The 19,473-nt window shown below is 39.8% G+C and overlaps 2 protein-coding genes across 2 annotated transcripts in view; one reads left to right on the top strand and one right to left on the bottom strand.

Annotated features, from left to right (window-relative positions):
• LOC119425621 (cytoplasmic dynein 1 intermediate chain 1) overlaps positions 1 to 3,241 on the bottom strand; it is a 99,665-nt gene extending 96,424 nt beyond the window's left edge. Inside the window, exons 1-4 of the mRNA XM_037693156.1 lie at positions 3,026 to 3,241; positions 2,303 to 2,428; positions 2,036 to 2,150; positions 1,506 to 1,593 (exon numbers count right to left, since the gene is read on the bottom strand). Coding sequence (XP_037549084.1) covers positions 1,506 to 1,593; positions 2,036 to 2,150; positions 2,303 to 2,410 — 311 coding nt within the window. The 5' untranslated portion in view covers positions 2,411 to 2,428; positions 3,026 to 3,241. The remainder of the gene's footprint in view (positions 1 to 1,505; positions 1,594 to 2,035; positions 2,151 to 2,302; positions 2,429 to 3,025) is intronic.
• A 4,008-nt stretch (positions 3,242 to 7,249) lies between these two features.
• Positions 7,250 to 18,793, top strand: pdk4 (pyruvate dehydrogenase kinase, isozyme 4). The gene is made up of 11 exons (XM_037693246.1): positions 7,250 to 7,367; positions 7,597 to 7,738; positions 9,750 to 9,821; positions 12,415 to 12,599; positions 12,885 to 12,974; positions 13,479 to 13,556; positions 15,003 to 15,079; positions 15,163 to 15,261; positions 15,409 to 15,522; positions 17,738 to 17,851; positions 18,134 to 18,793. Exons 1-11 carry the CDS (start codon positions 7,250 to 7,252, stop codon positions 18,275 to 18,277), a joined length of 1,233 nt encoding a protein of 410 aa, XP_037549174.1. The 3' UTR covers positions 18,278 to 18,793.
• The last annotated feature ends 680 nt before the right edge of the window (positions 18,794 to 19,473 follow it).

Below are 19,473 nucleotides of genomic sequence, written 5' to 3'. Positions count from 1 at the left end.
CTACAAAGGCATTAGTGTTCATTTGTAAAATCCAATTAGCAAAAGCTGTAAAAACACAAATTATCACTCAATTCCACCCAAAACAACCAATCACTTACAGTTCCTGAAGGCAACACTCACACATCAGTCTCACAGTGAGCCCACATTACAAAAAGCAAATGGAACGTGCTTGATGACCACTGCTGTTAGAACACACCAAAGCACCCACTGTGCTAAGACACATTAGCTTGTAAGAGTGTGTAGCCTTTAAAGCTTTAAACAAACAATTTTACGTTCTGTCAGCTGTAGCCACGAGCAAACAGCCTCGTGTGCAGCACAAGTTACTTTGTAAAACGATGCTTCCTCGCACAGACAATCTGCATCTCCAAAGTCAACATCCATGGTCATCAAAACACTGAGCATCACGACAGAAAGATGACACAACATTACAACCTCACGAGGCATTCTTACTCACCTGAACCTGTCGTGTCAAGAAAAAACACATGCATTAAAATGACGTGGCTCACAATCAAAAGCCTTTTTTTTAATTATCAGCAGTTTTGGTCAAATGGTTGTAATAAGATCTATGTGACAGCCTTTCAAAAGACTATAAAGTATCTACAATGTATTTAGGCCTGTCACGATAACAAATGTTGCTGGGCGATTAATTGTCTCAGAAATTATTGCGATAAACTATAATATTGTTTGAAATTTGAGAATAATTGGTAATTGTTGTCAAATTTAAGAAGAAATATTTAATTTATTTTGCATGTAGTAACTTTTTTGACCACTGGATGGCAGTATAAGACTGTTTGAACCGAAGGATGGATAGTGAGTGAGCGAGCAGCGTGTCGCTTTAAGAAAAATGGGAGAGAGGCCCCTTGACGTGACATGGGCTGTCTCTCTTCTGTTCTCAAAATGGCGGACGCTCGGTGTGGTTTGACCTCTTTAGCATTTTTCACACAAAGCTTTTAATAAAAAATCAGTAAACAAGTTCTCAGCTTCTTTTTGCAGAGAAAAACAACTTTTTACACAAAGTCACGAGTTTCAACCATGAATTTTGGAGCTTCGACAAGACGGAGGTTTTTCCCCCCCGAGGTCGGCCTGTTAGCTTAGCTCGTAGGTTAGCTTCTCAGCTTAGCTGCTTTTAACGATCCAAAAACGCGATTTTGGACGGTTCAAACTGATTTTAAAGAGAAAGGGAGGGGTCAGTGAAGAACACCGGAGTCTTTTCTCATCCAGTGTCTTCAGTAGAAAGAGACACGAAGAAACAATAAAGCCGATAAATGAACATGAGGTCGATAATTTTCATTTATCGTGCGATTAATTGATTTATCACGACAGGCCTCAATGTATGATTGGAACGCTACATATTATGGACAAATGTTGCATTAAGTTTTGAAATAGTGATTCAGTCAAAACACAAACAGTAATTAGAGCTGTGAACTCCATTAAATGGTTGTTCCTTACACCAACATCAAATGAAACTGTGCCTCTAAACTTTTGCTGATGGTGTGTCGATGTACCTGCCGGCTGCTCCTCCATCTGCTGAGTCTTGACTCCCAGTCTCACTGGGCGTGCTCACTGATTTGGAGGGGGAAACGGGGGTCGGGACTAAATATAAAAAAACAAACAAACAGCGTTTTATATTAACGGCTTGAGAAATGATAACTTACAATTTTAGAAATGCAATAAAGAAAACGATTGAGAAATAAAATGAACACTACCATATGGAAAAGGATTACACAGCCTCGGAAGCATTGCTAATTTTCTATCATTTGTTGTCAGTCAGCGCTCATCTTTTTTAGGCACACTATAAATAGCTTCAGTTTTTAAAAAAAGTATTGCAGTGACCCACTTTAGAAGCATTTAAGGTGTTATTACAAAGTCAGACCACTAGAGAATTGTGGCCTCAAGGGCGCCCATTAGAAATCCACCCACAGCTGTAAAAATGTAATCTACAGATCTGGAGGCTTTAACATGAAAGCAAACATAAAGGTATGTGCTGAGCAGGGTTCTTTTATGAACTATGAGTGAAAGAAGGAGTTTCATTTACCCAGTAGAGGCTCGGGGGAGATGCCGATACTCTGCAGCAGGGCCTCGGTCTCCCGGCGCTTGCGATCCAAATCTGAATCTTCTGGAGTCACCTCCGTCTTCTGCTGGTTGTCCGACTGCTCAGAGTGCACACACACAGCTTCTCTTAGTCAACATCACACCATCAGGAAATACATTTCAGCTAACAGAACATGACTAAAAACACACATTTTACACACAAATCCCACTTTACAGAAGACCTATTATGATACTGTTTGTTTTTCTTTACCTCTTTTTTCTTCCTCTCCTCCTCCTTTCGTTTTTTCTCCTCCCTGATTTGGGCGAGGCGCTGCTTCTTTCGCTCCAGCTCTGCTTTTAGGTCACTTTTGTCCGACATGGTGTCCTTTAATTAAAACTGTGAACAGCGTGTGACAGTTGTTTTATTGTTCTTTGTTTTACTGCATGTTGCATTAAAAAAGTGTTTTGGTTCATGCAGGGACAAAAGCCTCTAAATGCCCAGAGATTCCTCTGAGTGTGTCAGAAACACACTTTTATAGCAGAGCCATTCTTAAAAAAAGGGGAATAAACTGATTAAAACACTTGTGCCTTTTTTAACTGAGCTTAACCACATGGTCTATTTAGCTCTTTCCTTATTAATTTAACATCATAATACCAATATTGATTTACTGCTTCATGCAAACACTTCAATAACTGAGCAGAATAATTTGCCTGCTTGTGTTTAGTGAACGCAACAGTTCATATCAGAACTAAATGTGTAGAAAAAGATGATTATTGACATTATATCCACAGAAAGAGGCACAAATACAAAGTAAATAAACACAAGTGAATGCAACATTTGTACACAAAGACCGGATTCTGACCAGGTACATTAGCAGGAAGTGAACTAACTGAAAATGCAACAGCGTTAAAATAATAATAATAAATTTAAACACCACTGTGGGAATACTCCAACACGCCCATTATGGCGTGTTAGTAACTATTTCACTCGTACCTTGTCCACTTAGTGCTTAATGACGTGTCGCCGGTAAAGATGCTGTCTCACTGCTGGTTCTGGATAAGAACATAAATCAGCGCATCCTCTTTCATCTCCTCTCTGTCCGCATTAAATTACATCGACGACACCTTCACTGACAGCACGAGTTCAAATGGCTCATTTCAAACACCGAAATAAAGGATGAAGCAGGTACAACACATGAAGATACATCCTTTGAGGAGCTTACGGCGGATGCTGGAGGAAGAAGAAGAAGAAGAAGAAGAAGGAGGAGAGGAAATCCCACTTCTTCCTCGGGAGGCGCTGTCATTAGCAACACTGCCATCTGGTGGACACTTCAGGGATTACATTATAGCAACTTGCTAATGATCAAATAAATAATAACAAATAAATACATTTAAGAAAACACAGCTATCTGATTATATTAATTACTTAAAAACACAAAATACTGATTATATACAAGAAAATATAATAACAAATTTAAAAACAAATGGTGCAAATTTTTGAGAGAGACATCTTCAGTAAAAACATATTTTGTTCATTTCTTAGTCAGTTTCTTACTTGTTTGTATTTTTCATACTTCCCTGTTGTTGTTACATTCTCTGTTATTTTTATATCTTGTGTGATGCCTTGTGCGTGTTCTTTTGTATTGAAACCCTGGCACAGCAATTTGTGGGATCAATAAAGCATCTTAAACACTTAAATGAATATGCTGAAAATATAAAAAAAAATAGCAACAGAAGAAATAAATAATGTTTGTATTGAATAGCAATATTAGTGACCAAATCTGGTGAAAAAATGATGAACAATAAAAGAAACTCAACTGGAAACCAGCACCCGAAGAGAAGAGAATCTAATTCCAGTGGGCTTAAAGAAGCAGTCACACAAATCTGCATTTGGCAGGAAGTTGACACTGGTGTTTTTGTTTAGTGTAGGTCCAATAAAACATGGCTGCATAATGAAAGCATGAAAAATTGCTTTTTTGCTGAAGTTTTGGGGTTGTGCAGTATTGGTAAAGGACCAAGGCAGATGATCTTTATAAACATGCAAAATTATTTTAGTTTTATTTTTCAAGCGGCCTTGATCAATAGTTCATTTAAAGGTGAAAGTTGTTTTTATATTACAGTACTGAATGCCAGTTAGTAATTCGTTGAGTGCTAAAATACAAGGTCCATTAAACTTTTATTCTGTTCAACTTTTCATTTATTGGTATTTTCTATCAGTTCAACAAAAGAAACAGGGACTAATTGTAGATGCTAAAAAAATGTCCAAAGATCCCAATTAAAACTGGTTCTTCACTTCTTGCACAGACTGGTTCCATCTTTAAGTTTCGGAGCCTGAAATAGACACAAGGTAAATATGAGTGACGTAATATTATGTTTAATGTTAAACATAAAAAAACAGTTGTTCATATGTTGGTTCAGATGAATGTGTTTAATTTCTAAAGCAGAGAAATTCTCTGCAACAATGCTGCGTGAAGCGCTGAACGACTGCTACAATTTGCAAAAGATGCATGTTTTTCTTTAGGCTGCTCCTTCTTCAGGGGTTGCTGCAGAGAGAACATTTGCACATTCAAAAAAGATAGCTAAAAGAAACCGAACCCTATAAATGTACAGACTAAATGTTAGCTGAAAGCTAAAAGAAGCAAAATGCTAGGTAAGTATAAAAAGTAGTCACACCCAAGCTAAAAGCAGGAAATGTAAACTAAAAGCTAAATTTGCAAAAATCTAACTGAAACTTAAGTAAAGCTAAAAGCAAATAGCATCAAAGCAATAGCTAAAGGCTAAAAACAGCCTAAAAAGACAAAAGCAACGCAATAGGGCATTTACCAAAAAGAGGCATTTTTGAAGGAACTGACTAGATCTTATGGTCAAAATAATTAAATAAAGTGAAATATTTGGAAAAGTTATAAAAAATGAAAATCACAGCACCCATCTCCTGGATGAGCTGGATAGTTTGAGAATGGCTAAAATAGCACAAAGAATGAAGAAGGAGTTAAAATAAAATAAAAATATGCCGAGATTATAGAAACAAGAAAAATGCAGAATGGGAGGAAGATATCTTGGTATGATTGTGCAGCTCCCCATCCAGGCTGTCATGTTGTAAAGTTTGCAGATGATACAGTGGTGGTGGGATGCATCACAAACAATGATGAGTCCAGCTACAGGCAGGAGGTGGAACATCTGGAGAGCTGTGCAGGAAGAACAACCTTCACATCAATGTGAAGAAGACGTTGGAGATGATCGTGGACTTCAGACAGAACAAGCACACCTACACACCTACCCCCCCCCCCCCCCCCAAACATAGGAGCATCCTGTGCTCCAGCATCAACGTGTGGCATGGAGGCTGCACAGCTGCAGAAAGAAAAGCTTTGCAGAGAGTGGTGAAGGCTGCACAGAAGATGTTGGAGTCAGTCTCCCCACCATCACAGACATTTACACCTCCAGATGCAGGAAGAGGGCCACCTGCATCATGAAGGACCCCACTCACCCAGCACACACACTTTTTGCCCCACTCCCCTCAAGAAGGAGGTTGAGGAGCATTAAGTGTAGAACCAATAGACTGAGGAACAGCTTATACCCTGAAGATGTTAGACTCATGAATCTCTAACCAGAATAATCACTGTGAAAAAATCCCATCATGCTGCTGATTTAATTCATGTTGCTGCTGATCTGTTTCATGTTGCTGCTGATCTGTTTCATGTTGCTGCTGATCTGTTTCATGTTGCTGTGTTCATTCAAACTCATCTGCTCACACAGACTCATGCTCGTGCTGCTGTTCGACATATTGTTTATATGCTATTAGTGTGTTTTTAGTTAACATATTTTTTAGTTCATATCTTAGATCTTATTATGTTTGTTGTTTTTTTACACACATTTTAATACTTTTGTTGAATATAACTGGGACCCTGTATAAACAATTTCATTCCGCTACATGTGAATGACAAATAAAGAACCTTGAAGATTCATTCAACCTTTGTTTACACAGGTAAATCCCATTGAGCCTCGAGGACTCATTTACAAGAGAGACCTGAATTTATCATTTATCATAATTTTCATTTATCAGGTTCTTTTCTTGTAGAACCAACTTCCAGTTTCTGACCATGAGGATGACACGTTGTCTAGTTATAAGACTGGGCTTTAAGGTTATGCTGCTTATAGGCTTAGACTACTAGAAGACAAACTGACCTCATTACTTAATGGATTGTTAAACAGAAAAGTTTTCATTTGAAACTATTTCTATCTTGACATGTGACTCTTGACCTGCCATTGTGTATCTATTCCTCTCGACCCAAGCTGTTCAAAGCAGATGGCTGAATATCCTGAGACAGGTTTTGTTAAAGAGAGAGAACAGGAAGCATTTCCTTTCCAATGTGGCCTTTATACTTTCTCAAGGTAATAGTTCTATGATGGTGTTAAATTCAAAGCAGTCTGCTTCTCAGATATATAGTGTAAAGTTATTATTTTTCGTATATATATTTTTTTTTTACTTGTGTTTTATATGAAAACAATACTGGAGCACCAACAAAAGGGGGCCGCATTGAATTCTGGGTAACCGTCATGGGAGATACGTGCGTACAGGAACGACGCATCCTCTGAACACCAGTGCCTTAAATCAATGAGACGTACATGGTCACATTTGTATTTATTATGCTTACTATTTATGTCCATACAGCTTGTTATGCTAAACCAGTAAAATAAAAATCGAAGTTGTGAGCTTTTAAGTTACTTTTTGTAATCATAGAATCGCAAAACAACAACACCAGTAAAGTTGTAACAACAGGTCGTAGAAGTTTCGCCTCTATTGAACACTCACACCGCTTTCAGAAACCATGACTTGTTATATGTAAAGTCCTTTAAAACAGTAAAACACAGAGAAGTTCATGATATGTCGCTGTAGGTGATGCTGCCATTAATGCGTGAGGCGTTCACTTACAGTTCATGAAGATGGCTCCGCCCACAGTTGGAACTCTGGGCGCTGATTGGTGGATCCCAACGTCAGTCTCATCTTCAGCACAACAACATTTATCTGTGAACTGTGGAAGGAAAGTGCTCGTGGAAAACACCGTGTTGACCTCACGGTAGTCTGGCTCCTGAAGGATGATGTGAAGGAGTTTTTGTGTGCCGCCGAGCTGCTGTCCTGCTTGGTCAAAGCCCGGATTGTGTCGGAGTGAGAAGGAACGGCTCGTCCCATAAACTGGCAGTTTGGGGCTCTACTGAAAAAATGAGGTTCGCCCAGTTGTTGTTGAAAAGCGGCTCACTGGCTGGGATACCCAAACAAGTGGAGAGGTTTTCCAAGTTTTCCCCTTCTCCTTTATCCATGAAGCAGTTCATTGACTTTGGTAAGCAGCGTTTTTTCTGTGCACTGTGTTCCCAGTGTTACATAACTCATTCTAGTTCTTGTCTGTCCCAGCAGCTCGTGTTCAAACTGCAGATTCAGCACATGGCTCTTTGATCTGCAAAACTCCAACCATTACAACCTCGCAGTCACGTGACTGTGCACATGAGCCGTTTGCAGTAACATTTTTCCTTGTTTGCATGTTTTTCTTGCTGCCCCTCATGTGACTGCAGGTTCTGCCAATGCATGTGAGAAGACCTCCTTCGTGTTCCTGCGACAGGAGCTTCCTGTCAGACTGGCCAACATCATGAAAGAAATCGACTACCTCCCTGACAAACTCCTCGGCACTCCATCTGTAAAGCTGCTGACCAGCTGGTAGGATCTCTGGCTCTTCATATGGGTTTGCAAACAGCTGCCTCAATTCTCCCTGGAACCACATACTGTATTTTTAGCTGTATAAGTCGCGTTTTTTTGCATAATTTACATGACCTGCAACTTATACGCCAAAGCGACGTATTAATGGATGTTTTCCCATATTTATAAACCAGTTTTTGGCTGAAATATGACCATTTTCATTCATTCTGACTGAAAATATTGAACACTACAATTTTCAGCCACTAGATGGCACTTGAGTAGTATGGCATGCCGTTGTTTCATGTAATATTTAAAAGTGGCTGTTAATGACACTGTCACCGTCGTCTGCCTGGCGCAAACGTCAAATCAACTTCATTTCGCTGCAACTCCCCGGAGAAAAGCAGCTGCTTTGACCATTAAAGTGCATTTATTAAGTAAGAGTTCAACTGAGACACACATTTACTATAATTTCAAGTAAACAAATAATTGTTTTTAAGTGATAATCTTGTTAAATTCTTGTTAAAGTAGTCCCGTGCTTGCGGTCGCCACTTGGCAGCCAAACGATTTTTGACACAACACCGGCCCACATTTCCAGGTTGTCAGCGGTGACGCATAATAGATGCGACTTATACGGTGAAGCGACATATTTATAGATATTTCCACTTTATTAGACATATTTGGACTGATGTAACTTATAGGGTGTACGGTGGAAAATACGGTAGTCTTTGTTTTGATTAGAAAAGATCAGGGTTATTCCAGACTTACCCGCTCCAGTAAAGATTGTTATATTGGTCTCTTCTAAAGAGACTTGAATTCTCACATTGTGGGCTTTACATCAGTGATGCAAGCTGCTAAAGAGCAGGTTTTGATCTAATGTAGGCTAACCGCATGCTTTCTGCACAAAGGTCATCTTTATTAACATGCCTACAATCCTCTAATAGGAGTCCTAAAGCTGATTAAAGAGGGTTCAGTTAAATGAGCCGGGAAATGATCTGTTATAATGTGTCATGTGCAAATGATTCTCTGGTTCCAGTACCTGGCGTGACCTCTTGTGAGGAAATAACTCATTATTTGTGTTCCTCTGATGATCAGTCCTGCTCATCCCATGTAGGAGATATTCCAGTTTGTGGAATGGCTTCAATTCTGGGATTCTGCTGATTTTCCTCTATTAAAGCGCTTACTTTAGTCCTTTTAAAGCAAAGCTAAACAATTAGTTCTTCATGTAGAACGTCCGCTTTTCTTCTTAGTTTTAAGCATAGTTTGAATCACTTGGTGTTAGATGATGTTATGCTTCATGATTATGTGTTAAAAGTCGCATCACAGCTAAAAAAAATCACATAAAATTCGGCATGAATTCAGATTTTTATCAGTAGTTGTAACCATCCCTGGCCCAGATGTCATAAAACATGCTTTAACCATTATAATGAAAGAGATAACTTCCCTATCATCATAATCCTCTGCCAGCATTCACCAGCTCAAGTGTAATGTGTGACATCCAAATGAAGACATGCTTCGCCCAACGCAGGTGAAGCAGCTTCTCCAAGTCAGCTGTCTGTTGAGGAGATGCAGCAACAAAGAACTTACACGTCCTTCACTCTTTCTCCTCCTCTGGGTCCGTTGCTCTTCTAAACAAGAGGCTGACGCTTCTTTAACACGTTCACTCGAGAGAAGATGTGATATTTTCACATGGATCAAACACATTTCAAAGTCTTTGCCTACGTGGTGGGACTTGATCCAAGTTTGAGGGCTGAAGGTGACTTGAGGGACACACTTCGTACATAGAAAGCATAGTTAGAGGGCCGGTCACCTTTCACCCAGTTTTTCTGCAGCGAGGCAGCGTAAGTGTGTGACCAGAGTCCTGTGGATCCTCTGGACCTGGATGGGAAGTCCATGACATCACGCTGTTATTTAAAGCCGTGTGCTTTCAGTTAAACGCTGTTGGGTTCTTAAACCTTTTTTATGTATTCCTGTTTAACAAAACATGCATATTTAAACATTTTTATCCGTGCTCTTGTTCTTGTGTGTCCTTCAGGTACTCACAGAGTTTGATGGAGCTTATAGAATTTTTAGAATTTGATCCAGACGATAAGGATGTTTTAAAAGGGTAAGATGTTTCCCCACACTTTTTGAAATATACATTCACATCTACGCTTTGTCCGTCACTATTTGAGTTATTAGCCATTATGGTTTATTAATTCTAGCATTGATTTAATATATATATATATTCATAAGGATGTTTATGTTCATGCACCCAATCCAACGAGCATTGCGTAACTTTAAAGCATTTTAAGATGTTGCAACACAAACAGCTTTTCTTAAAGTATGTCCAGAGTCACTCGTGCAGATGTCTGGATAACTAATTCCTGTTGTGGAAACAGTTGAGGCCACATTTCTTTCCTTTTCACTTACCTTGTTGTAGAACTGCTTGAGGCCATTGTCACATTGAAAAGTCCAAGATTAACTAGAGCAGAACATTAACAAGTGGCTCATGTATATAAGGTGTTTAATCAGCTCCTGTGTAATTATTTACTGCTTTAAATGCACTTTATTAAACTTGTTAAACTAAAACTAATTGTATAACGTCAGATTTATTCCAGAAAAGTCTCTTGCATTGCAAACACCCTACCTTACCTTAGATAAATAATGTTATTAATTGTTACGTCCCCGAAGGGCACAACATATTTTAAGGACACGTGAGTCAAACGTGATGGTTCAAATATTCAATTTATTAAAGCTGCTTCCTGCAGGGGAAAAAAAAAGAAGATAATGAACCCCCAGTTCTCGTGTCCATCCAAAAACACCCCCCCCCCCCCCTCCCCCCAAAGTATTAACATAAAGATGGACGTGGTGAGCCGGTCAAACGGAACATAACGGTACAGCAGGGGTCAACCTGTTACAGGGCCGTCGAAGCCACTGCTGGTACCGGGCTAAAACCAGAGAAGAATCTAAAAAACACCTATTGCAAATGAAATACATGATAAAAAGACAGCTGGTCCCACCAGGCCAAAATCACAATGACAAATAGAGAAAAGTTAACAAAAAATGAACCCATCAGGTTGAGGCCGACGGCTGAGAACTGAGAGAGCTCCCGAAGGTCATCCTATTTATAGACGGACGGAAAACACCACAGCTCAAATCAATCAAATATTAATTACAAAAGGTGTAACAACCAAACCCCCAAAATATACTCAAGGGACCAAGAAAATAATAATAATAATGTGCCCCAAAGCACTTAACACTAATGTATTATGTATATATATATATATATATATATATATATATATATATATATATATATGAGTATATGAATGTTTCTGTTCAGTGCCCTGAGATGACTTCTGTTGTGACTTGCTGCTATATAAATAAACTGAATTGAATATTTTAATTTGGCTCCTAACTCCAGGGCTGAGTGATTAGAGCACGGTGTTTATTTGACTACACGCTTTACAAATCTACATGCAACGTTTAGATTTACTTTGACTGACGTGCAAAGCAGAGCTGACCTGCAACTCTGCAAAGTGTAACAGAATTCAAATATCGTGGGCTGTTTTTAGATCCACATCTACAATTTGAGAATCATATAAACAACATTTCCAAAAACGTCTAAAGAAACCTTATGAAAATGAATAAGACCTTACATTCCTGTGCAGGCTGCTCTTCAGTATATGCATGCCATGATATTCTCTCATATCTCATATTGTACGACATCATGGGCCCAGGCTACTACAACGGCTATTAAGCCAATGGTCTCATTGTATAACCGAACAATAAAAGTAATGGACAAAAAGCCAATAAGATCACATCACTGTCTAATCTGGACAAACTTAATGAGTTTTGAAAGTTTTTCTAACTTTTCTTAAATACATTTTTAAGTGTATCAGTAAGTTAGCTCCTCATCCACTGAGCTCATTTATACAGAAGCAAACCAGTTGCAGAGTCACCAGAGGATCATCAGAACAGAACTGCATAACTCTAGAACCTCGTTTGCTCAGACTTCTTTTTCCTATAAAGGCACAACATTATGGAACTTATTGCCCCCACATGTAAAATCTACACCTGAACTTAAAAAGTTTGTTTACATGACTAAACCTTGGCTAAAGGAAAATCAAAGATGTGATTATTTTAAACACTTGGATTTTATGGATACAAAAGTCTCTGTGGGGGTGTATGTGTTAGTGAGTTAGTATTATATTTACAATGTTGAGTATGTTAGCTGAATGTGTGAGGATGGGGAGGTGTTGAGGAGGTGCCATGATATTTATGTAAATTTGTGGGTTGCAAAGTTATTTTAGAATTTGTAGAGGAAAATGTTTTGTACTTATGTTTTTAAATTGTTTGTATTTTAATGTGAAGTTTTAATTATATGAATTTGGAGGTTGTTAGGTTGATTACATGAATATGTAGACAGGAGTACGTAGGTACTCTTACTGTATTTTGATTGATACATTGTATGTATTTTAATGCGTAGAAATGCCCAAGCAGGGACTGGAGTTGTGAATTCGCTGTAGCTATGTACTCTTTGTGCAACGCATCAGTCACAGACTCGTTCTGTTCTGTTTGTGTGCCCTGTCCCTGTCAAATAAACTAACTAACTAAACTGGCTAAACTTCAGCGTGTTCAGCTCAACGCAGCTAACGTGCCTATTTCCTAATTTCCTTTTCCTGTTCTCACATCTTCATCGTGCTGTTCCCCCGCAGCTTCACCAAGACGCTCATAAACATCCGAAACAGGCATAACAACGTGGTGCCGACCATGGCTCAGGGTGTGCTGGAGTACAAGGAGGCTTTCGGCGTGGACCCCGTCACGAACCAGAACGTCCAGTACTTCCTGGACCGCTTCTACATGAGCCGCATCTCCACACGCATGCTCATGAACCAGCACAGTCAGTATAGCACTCTGTCACTAACTGTGAGTTAACACAGTTGCTGTCACTATCAGTGTGGCCCTGTGAGCCCTTTCAAACTAAAAGCTCTGTTTTACACACCAGAGTGCATTGTGGGTATTCCTAAAGTCTTCTTGAATGCCTTGTGTTTAGACAGCTTGTAAAGGCTATTTTAAATCCTATATAAGTTAAATGTGTATTTTAGTGCTTATACTTCAGAGACGTTCGTGTCTTTACCGCACGTTTTGCAGTCACATCACCGTGAGCTTGTTGTGTTTTCTGTAGCATTAATCTTCGACGGCAGCGTGAACCCAGCCCATCCCAAACATATCGGCAGCATTGACCCCAGCTGTGACGTCGTGGAGGTAGTAAAAGGTAATAAGTCATCTTTATCTACTGTCTTCCTGCACGTTTCACTTTGTGACAGGTATGGGCGGCTGTGGCTGAGTGGTTAGAGCAGTCGTCCTCCAATGCAGGAGTTGGGGGTTTGATTCCACCAGCAGTCACATGCTGACGTGTCCCTGGGCAAGACACTGAAGCCCTCACTGCCTCCGATGTGTGTCCCATCTGTGTATGAATGTGATAAAGCTCTGATTAATCTTTGTAGAGATCTAGTAGAGTGATGTATGAATGTGTAAATGAGGACACAGATTGTTGTAAAGAGCTTTGAGTGTCTTGATAAGATAGAAAGGAGTTACAGTCCATTTACCATTTATGATCTTTTAATGTCACGTATCATCAGGTCAGGGCAGTCACTGTGCTGAAGGTGTGGTACTGTAATGTATGTGTTAGAACAGCTCTTCCACAGGTGTGTGATGTCACACTCTTAGTTGTTCGACTGTCTGACCCTGAAAGCTTTTCTTTTTTGTCACCTTGCAGATGCCTATGAGACCTCAAAGATGCTGTGTGAGCAGTATTACCTCACCTCTCCTCACATGGAGATCAGGGAAGTCAACTGTAAGTCAAAAACAACCGGAGCCTTTGGTTTTTAAGCTGCAGCTTTTATCCAGATACTCCTGCTTTATGTGTAAAAATAAGATATTTTTAGGCTGATTCATCTCAATCTAATCTTTGCTGATGTGACTGAGGGACAGGTTTTCCTGTCAGCTGCCTCTAACCACTGCGTCAGCAGCACATGTTCCTCAACCTGATCCACACTGGTGCCTCCGACGCACAAAGTCAAAGGTTGAATGGCCTAATATAACATTCAAAACTGAGGATAGAGGAGTCAAAGCACAAAGTGAAGTTTTATTTACTCCAGATACAGTAGTCCCTTGTTTATCGCGGGGGATCTGTGCCCTGAAGCCCTGCGATAAGTGAAAAACCACAAAGTAGGAATAGTAGTACAAGTAGTAAGTAGCAGTTTATTTTATTATTTATATATATATTTATATATATATATATATATAGGTGTTTTAAACCCTTCCCACACTCTTGCGATATTCTAAACAATGTTTCTAAACGCTCTAAAAGATCACAGCATGTCATGATTTCAGCTCCCTGCCTCTGCTGCTCTCAGCCACCTGCAAGTGCTCTTGGCCCCGCCCACTTCTCTACTCTGTATGATGAACAGCTGATCAGCTGCAGCAGGAAGTTTCTCCTGCAGTATGAGCTGAGCTGCACAAATGTGCAACAGGTGCTAAATACTTTAAAATAATTTATTTTAAATAAATATTCCATGCCGATCGTGTGACTCATCTATCAATCAGCCAGTTGTGTGTCATGTCCAATCGTATTTTGAAAAACCGCGATAGAGCGAGTCCATGAAAAACGAACCGCGAAGTAGCGAGGGACTACTGTATCTGGATGTCACATAGAGCATGAGCTGTTCTTGTGCTCATTTTTGCTACACAGAGCTGTGGCTGCAAAGATTATTTATTTTTAACCGTTGTCTTACAAAAAACAACATTTTATGCGGAAAGTACACAAATATTTTTAGGCTATAAAAATCTAACCTGCAACTATAGAGACTTTGGCCATCATGTTTTTAATTTTTTTTTCAATGAGACTGTATTTGTTTGCTGTAGAGGAGCGCTCGTCTTTTTTACAGTTACTGTGTAAAATCAGGCACCACGCCCCAAAAACATTCACAGCTTGTTACGGTTTTCAGGGTCAACTTTAGACTTTTGGTCACATATTTATGAATCAACTCCATTTGTGTTTGACGTTGTGATCGTGAAGTTTCCTCAACGTGCTGTGTTGTCAGAATGACTGCAGAGAACATGAACAGTGAGTGCAGTTTTGAACGGTGGTAAAATAACTCTGTGTCTTCAGTTTTGCTGTTTCTGTTCCGTGTTTTGCTCCGCTGGTGAAAGCTTTAGAAAGAAACGTTTGGGATTTGTCTTACTGGATTTTGTTGCCCTTATCATTTTTTATCAGTGTATAATGTGAAGTATTTTACAGCTAAAAACCCTGGCCAGCCCATCCACATCGTGTACGTGCCGTCCCATCTCTACCACATGCTGTTCGAGCTCTTCAAGGTAATGTAACAAACCTAAAAACTAGTCGCGTACCGTTGTTCATCGAGTGATTGATAACCTGTTTTGTAATTATTATCTGTCAGAACGCTATGAGAGCTACTGTGGAGACCCATGAGACGAGCCCGGCGTTGCCTCCAATCAAAGTGCGTGTCGCACTGGGACATGAGGACCTCACCATCAAGGTAATGCACCCAAACTGAGCATGCACCGTAGCTCCAACTATACTGAGCACTTACTACAGGAAATATGGCTCCAGATAACATGAGATCACTTGGTCTAGCAGAATAACAAATAATCTACATGCTTCTTATCTGTTCTTTATTTGTTAGATGTCCGACAGAGGAGGCGGAGTCCCCCTGAGGAAGATTGAACGTCTCTTCAGCTACATGTATTCCACAGCTCCCAGTCCCGTCCATGTCGACAATTCTCGTAACGCTCCTCTGGTAAGATTAAGGCCGTCACTCTTGCCCTTAAATATTTATCTTTATCCTCCCAAACACAAGCGTTGCTGAGAGTTTTGGACGTTACACCTTGACTTTCAAAACTACAAACTTGACTTTGTATTTCAAACATGTGAGTTGTATAAAAAAATCTTTGGTCTTTTGAGCTGGGATTATTGAGCTGGGATTAAAAGTGTAATGTATCGTGTGCTCAACAGAGGCTCGCTCAACTCATCACATTAGAAAAGCAACTTACACAACAGTTCAATGAGCGACATGTCTTTGGTTTAAAGTATAGTCAGAAAAACTGAGTGCTTGTTGAATCATGCTGCAAAGTTCATGCAGCTCATTTATTTCATTCCATTTAATTTGGTCAGAGAAAATAAATTCATCTCACCTGATACAAAGACACAACTTTACACAGGAGTTCTACTAATCAAAAGCATTTGTCAGTCTTTAGTTTCTGAAATGATACATGAAAATAAAAGATGGAAACTCGATAGTCACTGTCAATCATCCCGGAGCAAACGGGGGAGTTTGAAATGCAGTCCGTCCATCTTGTGAGCTGGATCATTTGAAAAACGAGTGAGTGAGGTACTGACTTCCGTTTTGGTGTGTGTCTGCATTTAGGCATAAAGGTCACTATCATAAATTAAAACTCATTTCGCCTTTTATATTTCATAAAATATATTGATCCTTTATCTTGCGCTTGTTCCGGAGTCAGGGCAGCATCTTGAGCAGGGAGGTCCAGACATCTCTTTCCACAGCCACCTCCTCCAGCTTTTCTGGGAGGATTCCAAAATGTTCCCAGGCCAGATGTAGTCTCTCCAGCGTGTCCTGGGTCCTCCCCGAGGTCTCCTCTCAGTTGCACAAAACTGTTTTTTTCAAATGATTAGGGTGGCCAGTGTGGTGCCTGAAGATTACAGTAATCTATGGTGGCCAAGGCCCCCATTGGCCACCCCCTGGCTTCGCCATCGCACCTGGTGGATAAAATTGTTCCCTCTACTCCCAAACTCCTACTCTGTTCGATATCTTGCACCAACAACATGAAGGTTTACTTCATTCCCTGTTCAGTTCCAGTCCAGTAAAACATTCATCTAAAACTACAAACGTTCACTGTTCAAATCCCTGAGCGACCGGGGACATCGACGTACCGCTTGTTCGAGCCAAAGCCTCAATATAATCTGCACCTTACTTATTACCATTAGATGTGTTTGATAGGCCTGTTGTGATAAACAATAAATCAATTAATTGCATGATAAATGAAAATTATTAACCTCATTTTCATTTATCAGCTTTATCGTTTCTTCATGTCTCTCTCTTTCTGAAGACACTGGATGATAAAAGGCTCAACTCAGGTGTTCTTCACTGACCCCTCCCTTTCTCTTTTCTCTTGAAAATCCATTTTAACTGTTTAAAATCGCGTTTTTGGATCATTAAAAGTAGCTAAGCTGAGAAGCTAAGCTACAAGCTAAGCTAACAGACCAACCTCGGGAAAAACCTCCGTCTTGTCGAAGCTCCAAAATTCACAGTTGAAACCCGTGCCTTGGTGTAAAAAGTTCTTTTTCTCTGCAAAAAGAAGCTGAGAACTTGTTTACTGAATTTTTTATTCATAACTTTGTGCGAAAAATGCTATGCTAAAGAGCTCAAACCACACCGAGCGTCTGCCATTTTGAGAACCGAAGAGAGACAGCCCATGTCACGTCAAGGGGCCTCCCTCCCATTTTTCTTTGAGACACGCTGCTCGTTCCCTCACTATCCATCCTTCAGTTCAAACAGTCTTATACTGCCATCCAGTGGTCAAAAAATGTACTACAGCAAAACAAATTAACCAACATTTCTTCTTAAATTTGACAATAATTACTAATTATTGTCAAATTGCAAACAATATTATTGTTTATCGCAATAATTTCTGAGACAATTAATCGCCCAGCAACATTTGTTATCATGACAGGTCTAGTGTTTGATGCTAATCTAAACCAAATGTTTTATTAGTTCTTGACACTTCCCTAATATAATCCTCAAATAAAAAAATTCAAAGTACACCCTAAATATTTGAATACGTATTTTAGGATTTTGAAATGCTGATTTTTCATCCCATTACCTTTTTCAAACTGATCTATTTAGACGTGTTTTAGTAATAAATGTTTTAATAATGCAGCTTATTCAAACTGGTTCAAACTGGAAAATTAATTCTTCGTCATGTGTCTGCGTTCAGGCTGGTTTCGGTTACGGCCTGCCCATTTCCCGCCTGTATGCCAAGTATTTCCAGGGGGACCTGCAGCTCTACTCTATGGAGGGCTACGGCACCGCAGCTGTCATATATTTAAAGGTGAGTTCAGCCTTTTCTCCATATCTTTTTGTGGGAATGAGTCTAAATGAAATGTATGATCTGCAGATCCTCTAAAAGGAGGCACATATGAAGTGAGAGATTCACTTATGTGTCTCCACGAGCTATCACCAAGTTTAGAAACGAGTCTCTAAATAAACCATACACTGAGCGATAATGCAGCACAGATAAAATGAGATTGTGAAGCCAAATAATAAGCACCAGGCGAGGCGTCTATGTTATCAGGATCTGGAGTGATTTGTTCTGTCTGTCCTGTACCCCCAGGCCTTGTCCTCAGAGTCGGTGGAGAGGCTTCCTGTGTTCAACAAGTCCGCCCTGCGGCATTACCAGGCCAGCATAGAGGCCGACGACTGGTGCATGCCCAGTAAGGAGCCAAAGAATCTCGGCAAGTTTGAGAGGACCCACTGATGGTGGAGCTGCGGGGGACGAGGAGGACACTGTAGTTGGAGACGAGTCGAGGAGGAGTGTGAGAAGTCACCAGCATATAGTTGAACTTGGATTTGTGTTTTGAAACCCGCAGAAGAGAAATGAAAGAACCTGAACCAGATGTCAGATAATTCAGCTCAACAAAACCTCAAACTGCACTTATTATTGTTGGGTTTAAAGCTGTTTTCTCCACATGAACGCCAAAGATGGTGAATGTTTGAACATTTTCTTCTGGACGTTTTTCTGCCGCTGTGCTTCACTCGAGTTCTTCACAGCTGAGAGCAGAGAATGTGGTTCTTTAACAATCGTTCAGTCTGGATAGATCAGCAACGTATAGCTGAACCAACAAGAGTTCAAAGCAACTTTTACCAGGATTCACATTTGCTTCATTTGCTGCAAATCCTCCAGGTTTGCTGCTACATCACACACCGGGCCTTCAGCTTTGAAGTGGTTGCTGCAGACATTTGCATTCTCTCAAGCTGCTTTTAGGAAATCTCTGAAACATTTTAAAACTGCAGTGCACATTTGAACATGAACCATCTCAAAAACTGACAGTGAACAAATGATCTTTAGTAAAACTCCTGAGTAAAGTTTGTGCATCGGGTTAGAGAAGCCCAGCTGAAGCTCCTCCGGTTCAACAAATCAGAACACGTTCAACACAAACGGAGCAAAGTGTTTATTGCTTCATTCACACAACTTCTGCAAACTGAATCCATTTCCTTCTTCTGCTTTGTAAAAGCTCTTCCATTTTTAGTTTTTCTGAATCTAATCTCTTTATATGAGACTGTAAAAGTCACTGTTTTGAAGCAGTGAGTGAATCAAGCACAAACGAGTTTAAATCTAAAGGAAAATGTTCGAAACATATCTGCTGCCAATATGTCAGGTGCAAATCTTATCTAAATACCATCAGCCTGGTTCACTTCTTTTATCTTCATCTAACTTAAATTTAATGTGACCTAAACACTTTGAATTGTTTTCTAACTTTCTGCCAATAAGGACAGGATCTGTGCTGCTTATTTGATCATTTTATCAAAGTGTATTGTTTAAGTCAGAGGAATGCAGAAAATAAGTTATTTCAAAATCAGAATAAGCTTTATTATCATTGTACTGAAGTACAGTGAAATTATGTTCGTACAGTCGTCTGAAAGGTGGGTGGAGTGCACGTTGCTGCTGCTCCT

The sequence above is a fragment of the Nematolebias whitei genome, chromosome 19, assembly GCF_014905685.2.
Source record: "Nematolebias whitei isolate Nwh7 chromosome 19, NemWhi1, whole genome shotgun sequence".
In the NCBI taxonomy this organism is placed as follows: Eukaryota; Metazoa; Chordata; class Actinopteri; order Cyprinodontiformes; family Rivulidae; genus Nematolebias; species Nematolebias whitei.
The sequence above is the reverse complement of the archived record's forward strand: the minus strand, read 5'-3'. Positions and strand labels throughout refer to the sequence as shown.